A 19,919-nucleotide genomic window follows, 5' to 3' on the forward strand; every position below is an offset into this window, starting at 1 on the left:
TTGCTGCTTCAGTTTCTTTAAAAATGCAAATGATTGTTCACCGGGGCAGCTTGCTATCTGCAATAATTTACAGCTATGGTGGCAACTAATGAATACAAAATAGTATGCCCTAAAACTAATCTGAGTAATAGTAATTTTCATGTTTTGATTAGAACCCAATCTCCAGTTGGTCAAGACAATTTGGATTCCCTGCATACTTCTTTCCTAGTTTCTTTTATCCTCACCAGTATACTCAACAGCTGCAAACAATCACATTAAGGAAATGTATTTTGAGAGTAATTTAGATTTCCCTTGTGTATGTAATGGTTTTCTGTAAAGTTTGTTTTGCAGGACATCCTAGTAATGTCACAACAGGCATGGTATTTAATACTGATTCAGAGGCAGTGTTGTCAGATGACTTCACCATTCAGATTCACTGCACGCTCTCTGTCAAACAGAAGGAATTCAGAATTTTAGCTGTAATTGCCAAAGGGTGGTAACTTACACCAGACTCTGTAAGAGATTAGGTTATTTGCTTGGCACCAAGCTTCAGTGAACACTAGGACCCCTGACAATCAGCTAGAATGGGTGTGCTGCATCTGCCACTTCTACGTAGGTAATGCTGACTTCACAAGCAAGGCAAACTATGCTACCAAATCTGACTATAGTGATCACCTGCCGTTAAAAAGATGGCATCCAGATGTAGCACCCCCAACCTCCAACAGATGGTGGTGGATTGAGTTTGAAATAGCTCCATCTGATTGATCAGAGCCTTTTCTTCATAGCGCTAACCTGGAGGTGATGGCAATGGAACAAAATCCCTAAAGTTCAGAAATCTGGAGGGAGGGGGAGTGCTACACTCATGCTTTCTTTCCTTAAGGTATCTTTCCCCCTAATGTTGAGAGAATGGAAGTAATCTTGCTGGGACAAAAACAGCTGGAGAGAAGTGCTTTTGGGTGGAAACGCACAGGTATGGAATACATTTGGCACACCTGGCATGCACCCTGTCTACAAGCATTATTTTATGCTGCCTTAAAATCTAGTTTGACCCTCAGAGATTCAAGAAAGACTCAGGGGAACTGCTATTTAGCATGATAGCTGGGCTAACAGATGAGAGGAATTAAAGCACAAAAGGCTTAATAGGGTTTACTTCAAAGCCTAATATCTGATGACAAGCAGGTCTTGAGTTAAAAGAAAATCCTATTGCATCTTAGTGAGGCTTAATAGGGTTTACTTCCAAGCCTAATGTTTGATGACAAGCAGGTCTTGAGTTAGTTAAAAGAAAATCCTATTGCATCTTAGTAAAATGTTTTTAAACCTAACAGAATAATGTGTGTTAAAATAATAATTCACAGATTTGAAGAAGTCTAGTTCTTGCTCTTCAATATTTAATCTGTTTAGTAGAACACTTAAAGTAAAATGTTACAGTATACCGTATTCTACGTGAATCCCAGCAAGTTACAAGATACAAAGGATAGGATATAGGACATCGGTGCAATAGATGAGCTAGATTTTCCTAAGCAGTAATGGTTTCTGGAACCATTCAAAGTCACAGGCATTTTCTCCCCATTCGGTAATGGTAGAAAGGAAAGAGCACACATGTATTTAAGCAAGAACCTAGCTATAGCTTCCATTCTGATTTAATTGTTCCTGTTTCATGGCGCATAAGGTGGTGGCAAAGGACTGGCAGAAATCTTGTCGTAGGCTGGTGGAGCATCAGGCACCTGTGTTAACAAAAGTGTGGTGGTAGAAACATTAAATCTATCCACAGAAATATCAGAAGTACTTAAGTAATAAAATACTTAAGCTAGTATATAAAATGCTTCTCAGAGGATTTCCCGTCAGTATTTTAAGCAAACATTCTTATGTTTTAACTTGCATTTTGGTTTTAACATTAGATCCTACATTCCTCCGCATATTCGCTTGATCACAAGTACCACTTAGTCTGTGACTCATTCCCATTTACTTGTCCATAGAACTGCAGTCTTTGTTCAGTTGGTCAGGATTGATGTTTGTCCAAAAAGCCACAAGCAAAAGATTCATGCAACTGATGAATTGAGCTCTAGCTCATGAACGCTTATGCCACAATGCAATTCTCAGTCTTTATTTTGTTATTTTGGTACCCCACTCTTTGTAATTAATCAAAAGAGGCACTCACTCTGCAGTCAGACTAATGCCCAATGCTCATAAATGCTTCAGCATTAATTACAAAATACTGTTTAGATAGGACAACCTTTTATTATTATACAGTATGTAAAATCAAGTGCCTCAGAGTAGTTTAAAGCAGTCTGTGCATCAAGGCACTGCTGAACCCTTCCCCAGCTTCCCAGTTCACTGGTAATTTCAAACTGACATCCCCACTAAGAGAAAAATAGCTGAGGAGAGGCAAGTTTTTGTATTGTAAATTGCAACTACCCAATGATTTATAACTACTGATGGCTATGGGTAAGTTCCCCCAGTGGGGCTGCTTCAGGTTGGGAATGGGTTTAAGCCAGTTTGGTGTAGTGGTTAAGTGTGCGGACTCTAATCTGAGAGAACTGGGTTTGATTCCCCACTCCTCCACTTGCATCTGCTGATGTGACCTTGGGTCAGTCACAAGCTCTGGCACAGCTGTTCCTGAAAGAGCAGCTTCTGTCAGAGCTCTCTCAGCCCCACCCACCTCACAGGGTGTCTGTTGTGGGGAGGGGGAAGGGAAAGGAGTTTGTAAGCCGCTCTGAGACTCCCTTGGGTAGTTAAGGGTGGGGTATAAATCCAATCTCCTCTTCTTTTTCTTCTTAAGGCTTAAGCCCTTGCTTCTCTCCATGTGTCACAGTCCCAATCTGAATTGGACCCATGTGCACCTGTGATCTGAGTTCCTATCATGGAACTTCGAGTTCCAGTGCATGTCTGCCCTGTGGATTTTGTAATACGTGAATCTGCCCTAAGGGTAAAGGGGGTGGAGGGGGTGGAAAGTGTCATCAAGTTGCAGCCTACTTATGGCAACCCTGTAGGATTTTCAAGGCAAGAGGTTATCAGAGATGGTTTGTCATTGCCTGCCTCTGCGTAGTGACCCTAGACTTCCTCTGCAGTCTCCTGTCAAAGTACTAATCAGGGCCCAACCCTACTTAGCTTCTGAGAGCCAATGAGATCGGGTTATTCTGGGCCATCCAGGTCAGGGCATAGGGTAGGGTATATTTGTCAAATTGCATACCTAAAAGCTTTAAACTGGAATAGTTTTCACTTCATACAATTTAAGCAACATTTTGTTGCAGTTTATAAACTACATAAAATGGCTTGGATCTGGTTTGAAGAACTTGCTGAATGAAAAGCAAGGTGCCAAGAACATTTTTCAACTCATAACTACAGGAGATGTTTGTATCTGAACATGCTGCATGAAAGATGTTCAGGTCATGCACACACAAACTGAATCAATTCTTGACACCAGTGCTACAGAGACAAACAGGCTTTATTTTGTCAGCCTTTCCCTTTGCCCTCTTTCCTCCAAAACCACTGGAGAAAATGCTTTCTGAAACACATGAGCACACATGTATCCCAAATTCTAGTTGCTTACTGAAATGGTTGAGGGATAAAACTGTTTAAAATGGTATTTGTTCTCAGGCTATTATGTAAGGCTTTATTAGCTTTAATGAGACACATTAATCTTACCACATGGTTGAAGTTGGTGGTGTATTCTTGTAAGGGGAATCTGGAGCCCAGCAAAGCACTTTTGCCTTCTGAAGTCTTCATGGTGGCCCCTCCAAAACTCTTGCTCTTTGGTAAAATGAAAAGAGGGGAGGGGAGGGGAGGGGAGAGAAATCCCTGAGTGCAAGAGAAATTAGGTTATGGCAGTAAGGAATGAGCTGTCTGTGAGTGTGTTCACAGGTGAAGTTTAAATCTGTGCTTATGATTGTGCTTACCATTTTCTGTAATGGTGCTATAAAAAGTACATTGACTAGAAAATACTTTCAATTACTCTTCTACACAATATCCTGCTTTAACAACATTCCCACATGGCAGAAATATGCCTTCTGAAATTGTGTCTACAATCAGGGTTCCCCTTGCTCTGACATGGTACTGTGTATATGGTTTCCCCTCTACATTCACACAAAACACTCATCATAAGGGGTGGGGGTTCTCGTATGTAGTAGTTTGTATACTCTCCGGTCGTCCTGGGAGTGGGGCAGTCCTTACTCTTGGGAATAGGCTCCTCCTCTGGAACAGGGTCGGTTTCCTCAGATCAATCTAGGAAGGGGAGGGGCCTGTCCCCTGGGAACATCCCAGTCTTACCGGCCCTGCCGCTTGAGCAGGACGTGTTTCACAGGTACTCTGTAGAGTGCAGCAATCCAGGAATGAGAAGAAGAGAGGGAGGAAGGAGAGACCCTTACTCTTCATTATTTTGAGCTGCAGTCGGTGGCTGCAAATGAAGCCGATGGCACTGGGAGAATCCCCAGCAGCCAAGGCTGTGTACGCTAAGTCCCACCGGGCCCAGCCTGTGGCTGGAGGTCGCCTCCCCAACCAATGCACATCAGGGGAAGCAGTTGAGTCTGCAAGGAGACCAGGGCGGCGCTGCCGTCCCAGCAAACTCCCTGGTCTCAGAGGACCTGGTGTGTGGTGGAACAGAGAAGCCGGGAGTCTCTAGCCCGCACTTAGCAAGTCAGATCTATTCAGATCATAAGCTTCACAGTCCCTGCAAGACTCTTTGGAGAACCAGGAAACAGAGGCAGCAAGGATAGCTCAGGATAGCCTGAGCTCATCAAATAAGCACAGTCAGCCCTGGTCCGTATTTGGATGGGAGACCACCAAACAATGTCAGAGGCATGGGACAGAGGCAGGGAAGGCCAACTATCTCTGAACATCTCCTGCTTGAAAAGCCCAAGGGGTCACCATAAGTGGGCTGTGACTTGATGGCTGCAAAAAGTCCAGAAAGGACTCAGACTCCCCAGTTCCATCCTCAGATAGGGTAGAATGGGAATGGTCAGAGGAAGGAGTGGGAGTAGTACAGTCCTGACTATTCCCTCAAGAGCTGTACTTGAGATTCCTCTCCAAGGACTTAGAATTTCCTTCAGACTTAAGGGAAATGATGATTTTGACCCAGAACTTCTGGTGGAATCTGGCCAGGTGATGTACAAACTGGCAGTACCACAAGCAGTGATGCCAGCCCAGACCACGCTTGTCAGATCTCAGAAGTTAAGCAGGGTCAGTCCTGGTTAGTACTTGGATGGGAGACAACCAAGGAAATCCAGGGTTGCTAGGCTGAGGCAGGCAATGGCAAGCCTCTAACTGTCCACAGCCTTTTATAGCTAAAAACCTAACCATCAGATTTCCCCCCCAAGCTTTATTCCCTGATACCAGAGGCTACCAAGAGACTCAAGTTGCCAATGGTGGATGAACCTGGGACTAACTTGACCTCCAACTCAGTTCTCCCTATGGATGCAGATAGGTTGCCCAAGACCCAGCGATAGGGGATTTCAGCAAGCCTTATGCAAAGACTTCGAAGTCTCAGCCTGCTCCATCGGGATGTCAACAGCAGGCTCGGTGTTTGCCAGGGTGGTACATTCTTGGGCACCGAGACTAGCCTCAGCTCATAGTGGTGTCCCACAAGAACTTAGTTACCTAGAGCCATATCATGCAGTGTAGCAGCCAGAAGGAACATGTGGCTCAGAATTGGGATGGGGACTCTGCAGCACAAGCTAAAACAGTTCCCTTCAGGGCATAAACCTTTTTGGAGAGGGACTTGACAGATATCTTTATTGAAAATAAAGACGCGTTCTACATTAAAAAAAACCAAAACAAACAAAAAACCTGTCCTGTTGTGAATCCAAAAGGATATCATGCCCAGAGCCAAAGAAGAATAAGGATGCCAGGAAAATCTTGGACCTGAAATGGCTAAACAATTGCATCAGGACTAGAACGTTCAGGATGAAAAGGCTGAACTCCATTCTGGCAGATGTTCAAGCAAAGGATATCCTGGCATCCATCAATCTATAGGAGGACCATTTACACATCCCAATTCAAGAGGCTCACTGCAGATTCCTACGCTTTGCATATGATGGGAAGCACTTCAGTACTAGTGTTGCCTTTCTGCCTGAAGTCATTCCCAAGAGGGTTCAACAAGTTTATGGTGGCCATTGTAATATATCTGAGACTTCAGGGAGTGTTGCTGTCACCATCTCTAGAAGACATCCTTGTCAAAGCCCTTCTTACCAGCAGAGTGGGGAAGCATCAGAGATGGTGGTGATTTTCGCCTCTCAATAGGCACTTGGGAGAGATAATACAACATACAACTTTTGACCATAGACAGGCTGAAAAAATGCAAGATAGAGGGTATGGTACTGGCCAAGCTACTGAGCATAGTGGTGTCAAGCCATGAAGTGTTTCAGTGGTCAAGGTTCCATGCTGGACCTCTACAGACATTTTCCCTTACCTTACCAGAATGTGGTGGCCAGTTAGGGCAACAAGCTGGTACAGTTGCCAAAACAACTTCAGCATCAGTGCAGTGGTAGCTAGAACCCTTTTTGTTTCCAATGGGGATCCCCGATCTGAAATCTAGAAAGGATGGTGATGACCACAGACACAAGTCTGCCAGGGTGGAGAACCGACTCTCAAGGGTCAGTGACACAAGGGGTTTGGTCTCAGGAAGAGACCTCACTGAGTATAAAATTTTTAGAACTCAGAGCCACCAGGCTGGGGCTCTTGGAATTCTACAAGATACTAACAGGTCAGCACATTCTAGTACAGACAGACAATATGACAACAAAAGCATAAGGAACCAGATTTGGACCTTACACACAGAAGTGAGCTACCTGGTCTGATGGGTGGAGATCCAGCTACAGTCATTGGAGGTGGTCCATGTGGCAAGCCAGGACAGTGCATTGATGGACTGGCTGAGTATATATGATTAGACCAGTCCGTATGGATGCTCTGCAAGTTGGGTTTTCAACAGGTCTGCATAAGGTACAGGATGATGGAAATGGATCTCTTTATCACAGACCAGAACCATCAATTTCCCCGTTTCATGTTCAGAGTTGAAAACCAGCGGGCAACAGGAACAAATGTTCTGAACTGTGACTGACCACAGGAATGACTGTACATGTTCCAGCTGACTTAATTGTTTCACAAGGTGATTCAGAAGCTGTTGGAACAGAAGGCGGAACTGGAGTTGATACCATGCTTTTGGCCACCAAGAGCTTAATTCCAGGATCAGAAGAGATTGTTGACCATGGACCCGTGGTGCCTACCACTGGAAAAGGACTTATTGACACTAGGATCGGCACAACATCTTCTCCCACCCCTCCAAAACCTAACAGCCTGGAGGTCGAGTGGAAACAGCTAGAAGAGTTGATTTACCCTGACAGGGTGACAGACACCGTATTAGTTTTCTAGGAAGAGCTCCACAATAGGGTGTATAACACAACCTGGTGGGTCCTTCACTCTTGGTGTTCAGAACATGATTGGGAACTATTAAATGCATCAGTTAGAGGCATCTTAGATTTCTCCAAGATGGTTTGGATAGAGAGCTTAACGTGAGTACATTAAAGTGACAGGTGGCAGCCATATTGGCAGTGAGGGGGGCTAGGAAGGGAAGTCCCTTCAATTGCCATCCATACGTTAAGAGATTCCTAAATGGTTCTACATGGTCAAAACCGCCACAAGTGCAGAGGTTTCTAACTTGGAATCTACATAGGGTCCTGAGAGCATTGTGTAGAAAACCTTTGAACCCATGGAGTCTCAAGGAATTAACATTCAAGACCTTGTTTTTAGCAGACATAATATCAACTAGGCAGGTGTCCGAACTGAGGACCCTGTCAGTTGACAGGGAACTTCATGTCTTCCACAATGATAGGGTGCTGTTACGTTCGGATCAAGCCTTCGTTCCCAAGGTTAATCCAGTTCCTTCGCAAGTCAGAGATCATTGTCTTACCTTCCTTTGTCCCAATCATAGGCATGACAAGGAAAGTGAATGGCATTGCCTAGGTATTCAGTTTTTACGTTGACAAGCCAAGTAGTGGCATGATTCAGATACCCTATTTGTTTCCTTTAGGATATTTTCCTTAGGTCAACTGGTATTGCCTTTTACCTTGAGTAAGCGGTTTTAGGGGTGACATCATTGTTGCATGCAAGGCTCAGGGGCTGAATCCACTCAAAAGTGTTGCAGCATATTCTCTGTGGGAGTCTGCTACGTCAACAGCTTGCAGATCATTTCTCATCCTTGGAGACGGTAGGTACGGTGGCCATCTGGAAGTCTGTGCACTCTATAGAGTAAAGTGCTATAGAGTAGAGAAGCTGACCTTGGCTGTGGCGGCCTTTCTTTGGGGTGTGCTGCAGCACACGCTATAACCAGAAGCTGGGTTTCCCACCCAGGGGCACACTGCTATTTTATGATCCAAGAGTAAGGACTGCCCCACTCCCAGGACCACCGGAGAATGGAAGATTTGTATTCAGTTACCGTGAAGCTTCCTTCTCAGTGGTCCAGGAGTGGGGCAGTCCTACCCACCCAGTTTTGGGGGGCAGCTTCTGGAGGTTATTCTGGAGGAACATTTATGAAGTTTCTCTGAGACACTAAAACAAAAAATTGTGAGTTAATTGAGTGAGAGAGCAACAGAAGGTTTCAACCTTGGTCTACACCCACTGGAGGGGCATAAAATTACAAGGCTGGTTTCCCCAAAAACTGAGTTTCACTATGGTGGGGAGAAGTGTTTTTTCTTTTCCTTAGTGTGATGTTAGGGGATGCACGGCTTGGAGACGACTGGGATGTTCCCAGGGGACAGGCCCCTGGATTGATCTGAGGAAACCGACCCTGTTCCAGAGGAGGAGCCTATTCCCAAGAGTAAGGACTGCCCCACTCCCAGGACCACTGAGAAGGAAGCTTCACAGTAAGTGAATACAAATCTTCCATTCTCTAGCTGCATGACTGACCATAGGGTTTGGTACTCTATGTCCAAGCTCAACTCTGAAACATCAAACTCAAGAGCAGGTTGAAGTACCCCTGAACAAGTACAGAGTGCATTTATTTCATGATTAAGTAACTGGGGAGCAATGCTCCCCCTAAGCCGTGGAGTCTTGTGAGAAAAAATTCTACTTTGTGAGCTACTGGCATTAAAGTTGTGAGCGAGCGATTTGGCTACTGCATAAATTAGTTTGCTCTGGAGCCACCCATCCTGAGTGAAGACAAAAATGTGTGAGCCGGAGGCTAAAAAACTGTGCGCTAGCTCACACTGACTCAGCTTAGAGGGAACACTGCTGGGGAGTATCTTCATACATCAGGGGCTCTGGGCAGACATGGGTCCCAGCATTTTCTTGAAATTAAGCACTAGCTGAACTATGGAGACCTATGTATCACATGTGTATGTGCTTGAAAGCCAATGTAATTATAATGGGAGAGGAGGACGAGAGACCTGGGTTCAAAATCCCCATTCAGCTACATGGGTCATTGGGAGAGCTTGGGCCAGTCACTCTCGGCCTATCTAACGGTGGGTGAGGATACGCTGAATAAAAATTTGACTGAAACTGGACACAGTTACAGTAGGGATAAATGCAATCCTCAGCAGTAGGAGGCTACCCATAATCCTTACCAGAAGGCTTTTATAACCACTGCGCCTTTTGTAATACCAACAGCCAAGAATCAGTAAAGCGCCAAGAACCACAATGAGAATTCCAATGCCTGCAACCCTGTTGCAACAGAAAAATAAGATTATACATGAGCAAGGGCACAGAACACCTGTTTCAATTTCAGGTTGTGTATGTGAAGAAGGGATTTTGGTGTGCCCTATATGAAATGCCACTTTGCAAGACCCGGGGGGATGGCGTCCCCCCGCATCCCCCCCCCAAATGACCCCTGGTCAGCCTGTTCAGATAGTGAAACTCTGCATAATTCAAGACAGCTTTTATAATACGGAAAGCAATGAAGGAAACACATGGTCAAACCAGAAACAAAGAAGCAGTCTTGATCATTCCAAGCGGCACAATTGACACACTGCACAACCTTTTCACTGAAGAGAGATGATGAAATTATTGCATGCTGTCACAACTAGTGTAAAAGTTTTAGTGTAAAATATTTAACTTCATCCTGCAACCTACATGGTGCAGGTAGATGTTCTATGCATATCTGCACTCATCCAGGCTGGATGGAGCAGGTAAAGACAACTGAAGTTACACACAAATAATTGTCCATAGGGTTATGTTTTCATGCTGGTAGCCTTATCTATCAAACAGATATTGTTCATAAATATTCACTATAGAAGCTAGATAGACCCTATCTCTGATAACATCGTTGTCATATGCATTTATGACAGTTGGGACATCCTTAAATGTAAGCATAACCATTTGGCCACCTTTATCACCATGGCTCAAATGGTTAAGACGCTGAACTGCAGGCTCCCGTCTCTAGTTCCAGCTCCTGCCAACCTAGCAGTTCGAAAGCAAGAAATTGCAAGTAGATAAATAGGTACCACTTCAGTGGGAAGGTAACAGTGTTCCGTGCGCCTTGGTGTTTAGTCATGCCAGCCACATGACCACGGAAACATCTTCGGACAGCGCTGGCTCTTCGGCTTTGAAACAGAGATGAGCACCGCAACCCTAGAGTCGGATTCGACTGGTTTTCGAGCAAGGGAACATTTACCTTTATCACCATGAAAACCTAGGACTTCTTTCAGATTGTTCACCTGATATTGTTGTCTCCAAGCTCTTGTAGTCAAATCATATTTGACAGAGTGTGATGACCAGAAGGCAGCAATTGTGAGTCTGTACATGAATATGTCCTGCACGTAGACAACTAATTAGCTAAAAATTAACCCATAAGCAGCTCTAGAAGTAGTGTTTTGTTTTGAATTCTATACAATTTAGGTGCAAACATCAAAATCAATAATGGAAAATAGTTTTTAATGACTTACTTGTCTATGCACCAAACATATTTGGTTATTACAGTGTAATTCTAAACAGAGTTACCCCCTTTTATGCCTATTTGTGTCTATGGGCTTAGCTGGATATAATCTATCTAGGACTGCACTGTAAACCTTCCAAAAGTGTTAATGTTTCCAAGGGCTTGGTTTAGGAGTAATTAATATCAACTAAACCTACCTGAAAGAAAGTATAGATCCCTACTTTAGGTAAGTCTAAAATTAGCCATTCGAAGAGGATGTCCATAATGCCATAGGTGATAAACTGTGAAAATAATGCTTTCATTGATAGGATCTGTCTATCCCATGCAGCTAAGATTCTTCAGGAAAACACTTGAATAACTCAAGTCTGATGGGAACTGGTGATCACTGTGAATCAGTCTGTCCTACATAACAAAGGGAATGTTAATGGCCTGTATTTGCATCCAAATGGTTCTTTCTGATTACATAGCCATCAGGACTGGAGGTGATGACCCTCTTCCTGCTAGCTGAAAGTGGGAGCCAGGTGTCTGTGGGTCTGTGTGAAAGCAGCATTTGGCTTGGACTAGAAGCAAGACAACAAAGCAAAAGCCATTGCTGGGAGAGTGATCTAAAGCAGGGGTGTCAAACACAAGCCTGGGGGCCAGAACCGGCCCATCCAAGGCTCTTAACCAGACCACGAGCAACTGGTACAAGAGAGAGGAGGCTGCTCAGGGGGGTGAGTGGGCGGAGCAACCTTGTCTGCAGCAGTCAAACAGAACCCCTTTGCTTCAGTGGCAGCCTCAGTGGTAAGGTGAGAGCCACCACAGCCACATTCATGTGTTTTAAGATAAGGTCACATGTGTTTTAAGATAAGGTCACATGCCTCTCTACTCAGCCTGCAGCTCCGGGGATGCTATCCCGGATGGCTGTGGGGATTGGAACTTGCACATGGGGGGTACAGGCAATCCTCTGCTGGGGCCTGCTGGCGGCCAGTGCCACTGTTGTATTTGTGCCCCCCTGTGTGGCAGCTGTGCTTTGCCTCATGGAGGGCAGTTCTTCTGCAGTTTCTTCCACATATCGGGGGCCTAGTCCTGCCACTAAGCATGCAACTTGGTGGCTGAACCTCCCTCCTCCATGGACAACCCAGTGGCCTTCAGCCCTAGGTGCCTGCCATCTTGTGGGGGGGCACTGCCAGTGATCTCCAGTTATACTGGTTGCTGGGTGACCTGGGGCCTCTGCCACATGCACGGCCTTGTGCACATGGTGCCTGCTCCCCCATCAGATGATCCAGCGACCTTCAGCCTGGGACGGTTTGCTGATGATCTCTGGCTTGAACACCCAGCATTGCCCCACCATGGATCGCCAGGAAGACTTGGCCAGAGGTGGGCGCTGCTGTACAGGCATCTCCAGCTTATTGGGCTTTACTTGGGTCCTGCCCTGCATGTGGGCTTGGACCTGGGATGCTCCCTGCCCACCGCCCCACCGCTTCCCACTTGTCTTCCCAGACCCCTTCTATGATGGCTCAGGGGCAGGGAGAACTCGCAGCACCCAGCTGCTTCATGTTTTTACCCTGGGGCACGGGCTCACAACATTGGTGGTGGGAGTGGGCTGGGGAAGGGGTTTGCCCCCCTCCAGGCAGTGCCCATGGGCCCTTGCAGTGAAGATGCTGTCCTTTATCAAATTTATATCTCCAGTACCTAGCGTTATGTTTTATGGCACACATGGCCCGGCTCCACAGTGACATTTATGTCTGATCCAGCCCTTATAACAAATGAGTTCGACCCCTCTGATCTAAAGCTTTAAGTGCTTTCTTTCTGTCTGGGGATGTGATTTAGGGTAACAGGGAGAGTACTCTTTACTTCTACCTGTGCCCCATCTGTATTTTTGTAAATAAAATAAATACTGCAAAGAGATCACGAGTCTCTGGAATTCTTTCTTAAAATGAACCAACAACCCAAATAAGTGTTGGAACTTCTAACTGTTCCAAGAAGCAGGGCATGCATATAATACACCCCCACGCAGGTTTACGCACAAAGCTAAACCATTTTAAATGGCTAAGAGATTCCCACATGCTCACGTAATCAGACCAGAACAAAGAAATGCCCCCTCATTCCTATCCATTTCACCTCCCCTCCACTCCTATGGGCTTGCCCACGCCTCTCCTTCATAGCTTTCTTCCCTATCCTCAGTGGCACCTGATTCTGCTTTCTTTACCACCACCACCCGACCATGAGAGTCCACCTGGGCCCATCCCAGCAAGGTATCTTCATCATGACTGTTGAAGCCCCCTAGAACAATCAGTCTAGGAGTCTCCAGCATCACATCCAACAGTACCTCTGCCAACTTATAGAGGGTGCCCACTAGGGAACTAGGTGGCCTGTTGACAAAAAGAATGTGTAATTTATCCTTAGTTCCTAATGTAAGGAGCATACAGTCAACTCTACTGTAGTTTGCACTGGATGTATACAGAAGCTGAAGGACTCATAGAGCATAACAGCCAATCCTTCTTCCCAGCCAACTGTGCGGGATTGGTGGAGGATGATGTATCCAGGCAGTTAGGACAGACACACAATGTCATTTTCTTCCAACCATGTTTCTGTTATGCAAGCCAGGTCAATTTCTTCTTCCTGCAACATCTCATAGAGGTAGATCCAGGTGGGTAGCCATGTTGGTCTGAAGCAGCAGAACAAAGTTTGAGTCCAGTGGCACCTTTAGGACCAACAAAGTTTTATTCAAGGTATATAAGCTTTCGTTTGCAAGCACAATTCTTTAGATACAGTCATGCACACGGAAGCTTATACCCAGAATTAAGCTTTGTTGGTCTTAAAGGTGCCCCTGGACTTAAACTTTTTTCTGTTGTATCTTGAGTTTCAGTTAAGTGACCTGTACACTTAAACATGGTGTAAGATGGAGAAAAGCACATCTCATGGTTAAAAAGATACATATTTGTAAGTGAACCAGAATTTGTGTTCCTTAAATAGAAGTTATTCTTACTCTTCAGCTGAAAGATAGGTGTACCCTTTCCCTCTGCCAAAGTTGCCATCTAGGTAATGCTGTCCCCTGGGCATCTTGTTCAGTCCAGTTCACTCCTATAAAATGAACAGAATTATGGCCATTCTGTACAATGCAATCCCACAGCATTCTCTGGTTCCCTCCCTCCAGTGTGTCTGCCTTTTAGTCCTTGCTGAACTGTACACCAGGAAATGCCTTCCAGCTCGCAATGCTACTGCTCTTGCTTCACTCATGTCCACCTTTTCTGTGAAGCATTTGGCACAACCCCTTACTCACTATTCCTTTCTGAAACTAAGCCTAAATATGTGTAACTGAAATGAATGCATGATTTTTTAACATTTATCCCTGTCTTCCTTCCCTTGATTATCTTCCTTGTCATAGATTTTTAGAATATGAACACATCAGGCCAGAAGCCTGTCTCCTTGTGCTCTATAAGATGTCATGCATTTTGATAGTGCCCTGTAAACAATCTGATATATATAAAAGCCTTAACGTATCGGCGGTTTCCAGCTCTCCCATTCGTTGTGCTGTGCGCTTCATCACCCATTGGCCTGTCACCCGCTACTACATGCCATTGGCTGAGTGCTGGGTCCACTCCTCTCGCCTACACACTGCCAGCTTGGCCACTCTTCCCTGTCAGAAGAAACTGCCAAAATGGCTGTCTCTTTTGACAAAGATGCTTCTCCTGCTTGGCCACTCTGCAGTTGGCTGGCTACTGAGGTGGGCCACCGGCCATCAAACCATTCTCTTCTCCTCCTGCTGTGGGGCTCACTTTCCCCTCAGTGGCTGTTGCTAGGCAACCAAGCTTGGTTCTCTCAGTAAAAAGGCAAATGCAGGAGGCCTTTCCAGGCCTACTTTGGCCTTTGTGGGGAACTCATTGGGACCAGTCCTGACTAGGCTTGCCAACTCCAGGTCAGGAAATTCCTGGAGATTTTGTAGTGGAATCTATGGAAGCCAGAGTTTGGGGAGGGAAGAGGCCTCAGCTGAATAGAATGCCATAGACTCCACCATCCAAACCAGCTATTTCCTCCTGGGGAACCATTGTTGCCGATCTCCAGGTGAGGGCTGGAGATCACTCAGAAATACAACTACTCTTCAGATGGCAGAGATCAGGGACTTCTGGCGGTGCGGCGCTGCGCTACGGGTGCGTTTCTCGGGAGCTCCTGAGACGCCCAGCTTGTGTGCGCTCTTTTCGGAGCCCCCAGAGCTGTGGGGTGGCTCCGCTTGGTTCTCCTGGAGGGAGACCAAGGGCAGGAGGTTTTACCGGCCCCCCCGTTTCCTTGACAAGGGCGGGGGTGAGACCGGCGTATCTCGAAGCGGGAGCGCCATGAAGAACGGGAATATAGTCGCCATGTTCCCGCCAAGCAGCTGCCAGCCGTGTTTTTAAACTCTCAATGTTATTTGTTGCACGGGTGCATCACAACGGTGAGCTAGCTACAGATCGTCCCCCTTTGGATATATGGTGGGAGAATGACGATAAAGACCCCCAGTGAGTATTCCCTGACTTTTAGAGAAGCGGCCGCGAAAAGTTAAAGGGACGTGAGCGAGATGAAAGTGACAGGGGGGAGTCTATCGCCTTTGCCTCTGCTTTACTATAAACATTATCAATTCCACTAAAGAAACATACGGACCGTGGAGAGTTTTGTTGGTATTGAAAATAAAGGAAATATATCGGGATTGGACTAATAGAAAGTGACTGTGAAAAAGGGAAATGGTGGCGGAGGAAGCAACCGAGGGCGCCGCCCAAGATATACTGCGCAGTGAACTTATGGCTGAGCAGTTTCAAAAAACTTTGATAAATATAGCGAGACAAGCGTGTGAAAAGGCTGTGAAACAAGCGTGCAAAGCAGCATGCGAGAATTTTTTCAGAAACTACTCAGGTGTAAAGGTAGAGGAGAAGGGCAGAGGAGAACAAAGGCAAGGAACACAAAGGCGGGCTGAAGCCCAGGAAGTGGAACAAGAGAGTGAGACTTATAATACCCAACTTATGGGCAAAGAAAGAGAACCCCAAGAGGTGGACACCCGGGAGTATATATCGGAGAACCAAAATATGCTCAGAACACAAAAAGGGGAAAAGGGCTTGCTGGAACTTACTGCCAGGAAAAAGATGAGGACAGTAAAAAGGAAAAAAAACAAGGAACAGTGTGATGAGGCTTAAAAGTCCCAAATACCTGAACAGGACTGTAAAGGAATCTGAACAAAGGAAGGCTGATGCAGATATCGGAGGTAATAGGTAAATGGGCCTAAGACTAGCTGGCAGTTTAAGGTAATCTGAGTTGATCTTGATTTGAAATTTGTTTTTGAGTGAGGAATGACAAGGGATAACTGAGTAAGGATAATGAACTGAGATGGCAGTAGAGGTGATTGGAGAAGGGTGATTTGTAGGTTTTGTGGGAATATGATTTCGTTTGATATTTTTGTATTTGGTTGCCACTTATATAAGCTATTTTTTGAAAATGATTAAATATTAGATTTAATCAGTAGGCTATACAAATTAACTCAGTAAATCTAGGATTGTTAGGTCTAAACTGAGGACACCACTGATATAGAAACCTAGAATTGAGATTATAAGTGGTGTTTTCTGGAATTTTTAGGTATTGTGGAGGAATAATATCAATCAGAGATACTAGATTAAATACTTTGTGAGTACAAGGGGGGAAAGTTATTGTTTAGCTAATAGTTTGCTCAAGCTGATGTCTTAAATAGAGATGAGGTTTCGTGTTTGTCATTGTTATGTATGTATGTTTGTCTCTTATTGTAAAACGCAATAAAAAACCTATTAAAAAAAAAGATGGCAGAGATCAGTTCCCCTGGAGAAAACTGGGGACTCTGTGTCATTATACCCTGCTGAGGTCACCACAGCAAATTGACACTGAGTGCCCAAGGCTAGGGCACCCGCCCAAAGCCTCTTTCTAGAGACCTTTGTATTTATTTCCGCAACGGGCTTCTTGATCCACAATCTCATGAGTTGGTAACACAAAATACTGTGACTGGTGTGGTTGGTAACACAAAATACTGTGGCTGGTGAAGTAAGCTCTGAATCACAAAAGTTTATACTGCCATCAGTTTTGTTAGTCTTTAGTTTTGTTTACAAATACTCTGTTAATGAAGAGAAGGGCATACTGTGGCAGTCTTACAAGTGGTGAAGTCTTCTGTGGTATTAACCTAATAGGACAGAAGATGACTTGGTAAGATTGCTATACAGCTCTTGGAATAGGAATTCTGTAGAGCTATAGTGATATTTTGTTGGATTGTACTGTAAATAACACTACTAAGATGCTTTAACCAGTGGGAAAAGTGAGATCTGGGTTGGGAAATATCTGGAGATTTTGGGAGTGGAGTCTGAGGATGGTGGGGTTTAGGGAGGGAAGGGACTTCAATGGTGTATAATGCCATAGAGTCCACCTTCCAAAGTGGCCATTTTCTCCAGGTGAACCGATTTCTGTTCCCTGGAAATTAGCTGTAATCCAAGGAGATCTCCTGCCACTACCTGGAGGTTGTGAGCTTCAGTGATGATCTGGCATAAGAGATAATCCTTCAAAATGTTGGGCCAACTGACAATGATTCCTGTGGACCTCTAAATGCCAAAATAATCCATTTCTTTATTAAAATGTTTGTTGCCTGCCCTGACCTGGATAGCCCGGGCAAGCCCAATCCTCGGAAGCTAAACAGGGTCGACTCTGTCAAGTACTTGGATGGGAGACCTGCTTGAAATACCAGAGGCAGGAGGCGGGGGTAGGCTTTATTCAGCCACATCTCTGAATATCCTCCAGACCCCCAGTTGGGGTCAGTCACCAGAGGTCGCCATGACTTCCTCGTGCACACACAGTCCATCACCAGAGGTTGTTATGACTTCCAGGTGCACACACACACACATGCACTTATAAAAATACCAAAAAAAACCCAAAAAATGTTTTTTGCCTTTCAGCTTCAGATTAAAAAAACAAACTATACTTATTCAATTTATATACAGCTTGAAAAAAAATTACGGTGTGTGTGTGTGTGTGTGTATAGTATGTGGTAGAAATCGGCTCATCTTTTTCTTCATGTGATTCCTTTGCACCCTTGCTCTCTACTTTGAGGAGAATATTTTAAAATTGGATGGATCTGCTACAGATATGAACATAGATGATTGGTGGTCCATAAAATACAGCCAAAACAGCAGTTCTATCTGGCCCTTAAGACATGTAACACTGTGGTTTTTAAAAAAATATCTGACAATTTCATTTAGAAAGAAAAGAGGAAAGTGGTTTCATGTTGTAAGACACAGTCCACATGATAACCTTGCATTTTACTTTTCAAATTTGTAGACTCTCTTTCCACTTTTATATATAAAGCTATACCCAGCTGTATGTTCTCCATAACTACTTCCTCATAAGAATTGTGTTCTAGATGGCACCAGCTTCATCACTCATGAGAGGGGTCAGTTTGTACACAACATAAAATACAAATTTAAATAAACTCCTAGCCCCTAGAACACTTTCTGAGTAATAGGGGCCCCAAAGAATATAGAACTTGTCCATTCCTGATTTAGAAAAAAGATACATTAGAACACAATGTGATTTTAAAAAATTAAATATCTACGCTTTCCCACAAACAGCAGGTTTGCACAAGCTATTTCTATTGCCTTCCCCCAGGAGCCTGCGGACTCATCAGGAAAGATTTTTCTGAGGATCAGCGTATCCCCAAGGGGAACTTCACAAAGTTTGCTCCACTTTTTTGTGATTCTCACAGTGGCTTGGAGAGGAGCAGAGAAGTACCAGGGAAATAGGAAGGTAGTAAAAAATACTTCCATGAACTCACTCTGTATTCAAAGGTCTGGATCCAGCCCCATGAATATATTTCATTAAATGAATTTTAATTTGATGTGTATAATTTTACGAATGTGGCGAACCAAAATACTATTTTCTTTTAATTAAGCTGATTGAATCTACATCCTCTGCATTCATGTTGCGCTGTGTTTGTGCTTTTCCTAATGTCATACTTAAAGCTTTCTGATGGATTTGTGCCGTTCCCATTTGCTTAAGTGCCAGAGCGAAATTAAACTATCCAAGCCAAATCAAATTAAATGCCTTAATCTAGTTTATACACTCAGGCCCTTGGGAAAATACACAAATAAACACTTTGGCTGCAATCCTACCTGCAGTTGTGCTGCTGAAATCTCACTACAAAATACGGGATTTAAACGTTTTAGCAGTGTGCAGGATTGCAATGACTTGTTTCCACTAAGTAGCATTTTACTGTGAACCAAAATAACCGACTCACAATAATAAAAACATTCCATATTTTGAAGGCATCGTAGCTTAAGAAATGTAGTTTATATTTTCTAGAGATCGAACTCCCTTTCCAAAACATACTGTGGAAAGTACAAAGTGAAGATTGAGAGAGATAAACATACCTTCCTCACAGATCCAGACTGCTTGAGCACTGAAGGCGTTACCAGATATTCCCCCCCTCTTTTTTTCTTTTTCTTTTTTACTTTTTCCTCCATAGGACTAGCTCTCATGACTATCACGAGTTAGAATGCCTACTGCTGGTGTAGCTTTTGATCACTCTAATTAGCATGAACAAATAAAACTTCTGCTCTTTCTGTTTGTACTAATTTCCTCCATAATCCTGCCACTCTTTGCACATAGCTAGAAGAGGTAGCTACTGAATGTTCAGGTCCTCCTGGAACAAATGGACACATAACTGCATTGGATATTTCTAACTTATTTATGCAAACAGTGAGCTTTCTAAAGCTAAATACCAAAAAGCAAGGCATTCCATTAATCCACCATGTTATCAATTTCACGTCTCTTAGTGAAATTGACTGCATAACTTCTTAAAGGCTTTATCCTGCACAGCCAGGTGTCTAGCCTATACCTTACAGTTTTGTGTTCAAAAAGTAGTCAGGCTTATTAACTGATAAGAGATGGGATCACAAGATTAAAAGAGCGCATGATCTATGTTATCACACCGTATGGAACTCAAAATCTTAAATCATTATCCAGTGAAACAAGAACCCATACAAGAATGCCTGTCTTGAGAACTTGAGCATTTCTCCATTTTAAACTAATATTTCAGTTATACTGCTCAGTTATACTTGAGCAT

At 44.2% G+C, this 19,919-nt stretch overlaps 1 protein-coding gene across 1 annotated transcript; it reads right to left on the reverse strand.

Moving 5' to 3' along the window:
* Positions 1–1,361: 1,361 nt before the first annotated feature.
* Positions 1,362–19,247, reverse strand: MLANA (melan-A). Its single transcript, XM_015407467.1, has 5 exons — positions 19,225–19,247; positions 13,809–13,903; positions 9,531–9,627; positions 3,625–3,729; positions 1,362–1,703 (listed from the first exon to the last, which is right to left on the reverse strand). The coding sequence occupies exons 2-5, from the start codon at positions 13,880–13,882 to the stop codon at positions 1,635–1,637; spliced, it is 345 nt and encodes a 114-aa protein (XP_015262953.1). The 5' UTR covers positions 13,883–13,903; positions 19,225–19,247; the 3' UTR covers positions 1,362–1,634.
* Between the last annotated feature and the right edge of the window lie 672 nt (positions 19,248–19,919).

This window comes from Gekko japonicus, unplaced genomic scaffold, assembly GCF_001447785.1.
Source record: "Gekko japonicus isolate JY-2015 unplaced genomic scaffold, Gekko_japonicus_V1.1 scaffold667, whole genome shotgun sequence".
In the NCBI taxonomy this organism is placed as follows: Eukaryota; Metazoa; Chordata; class Lepidosauria; order Squamata; family Gekkonidae; genus Gekko; species Gekko japonicus.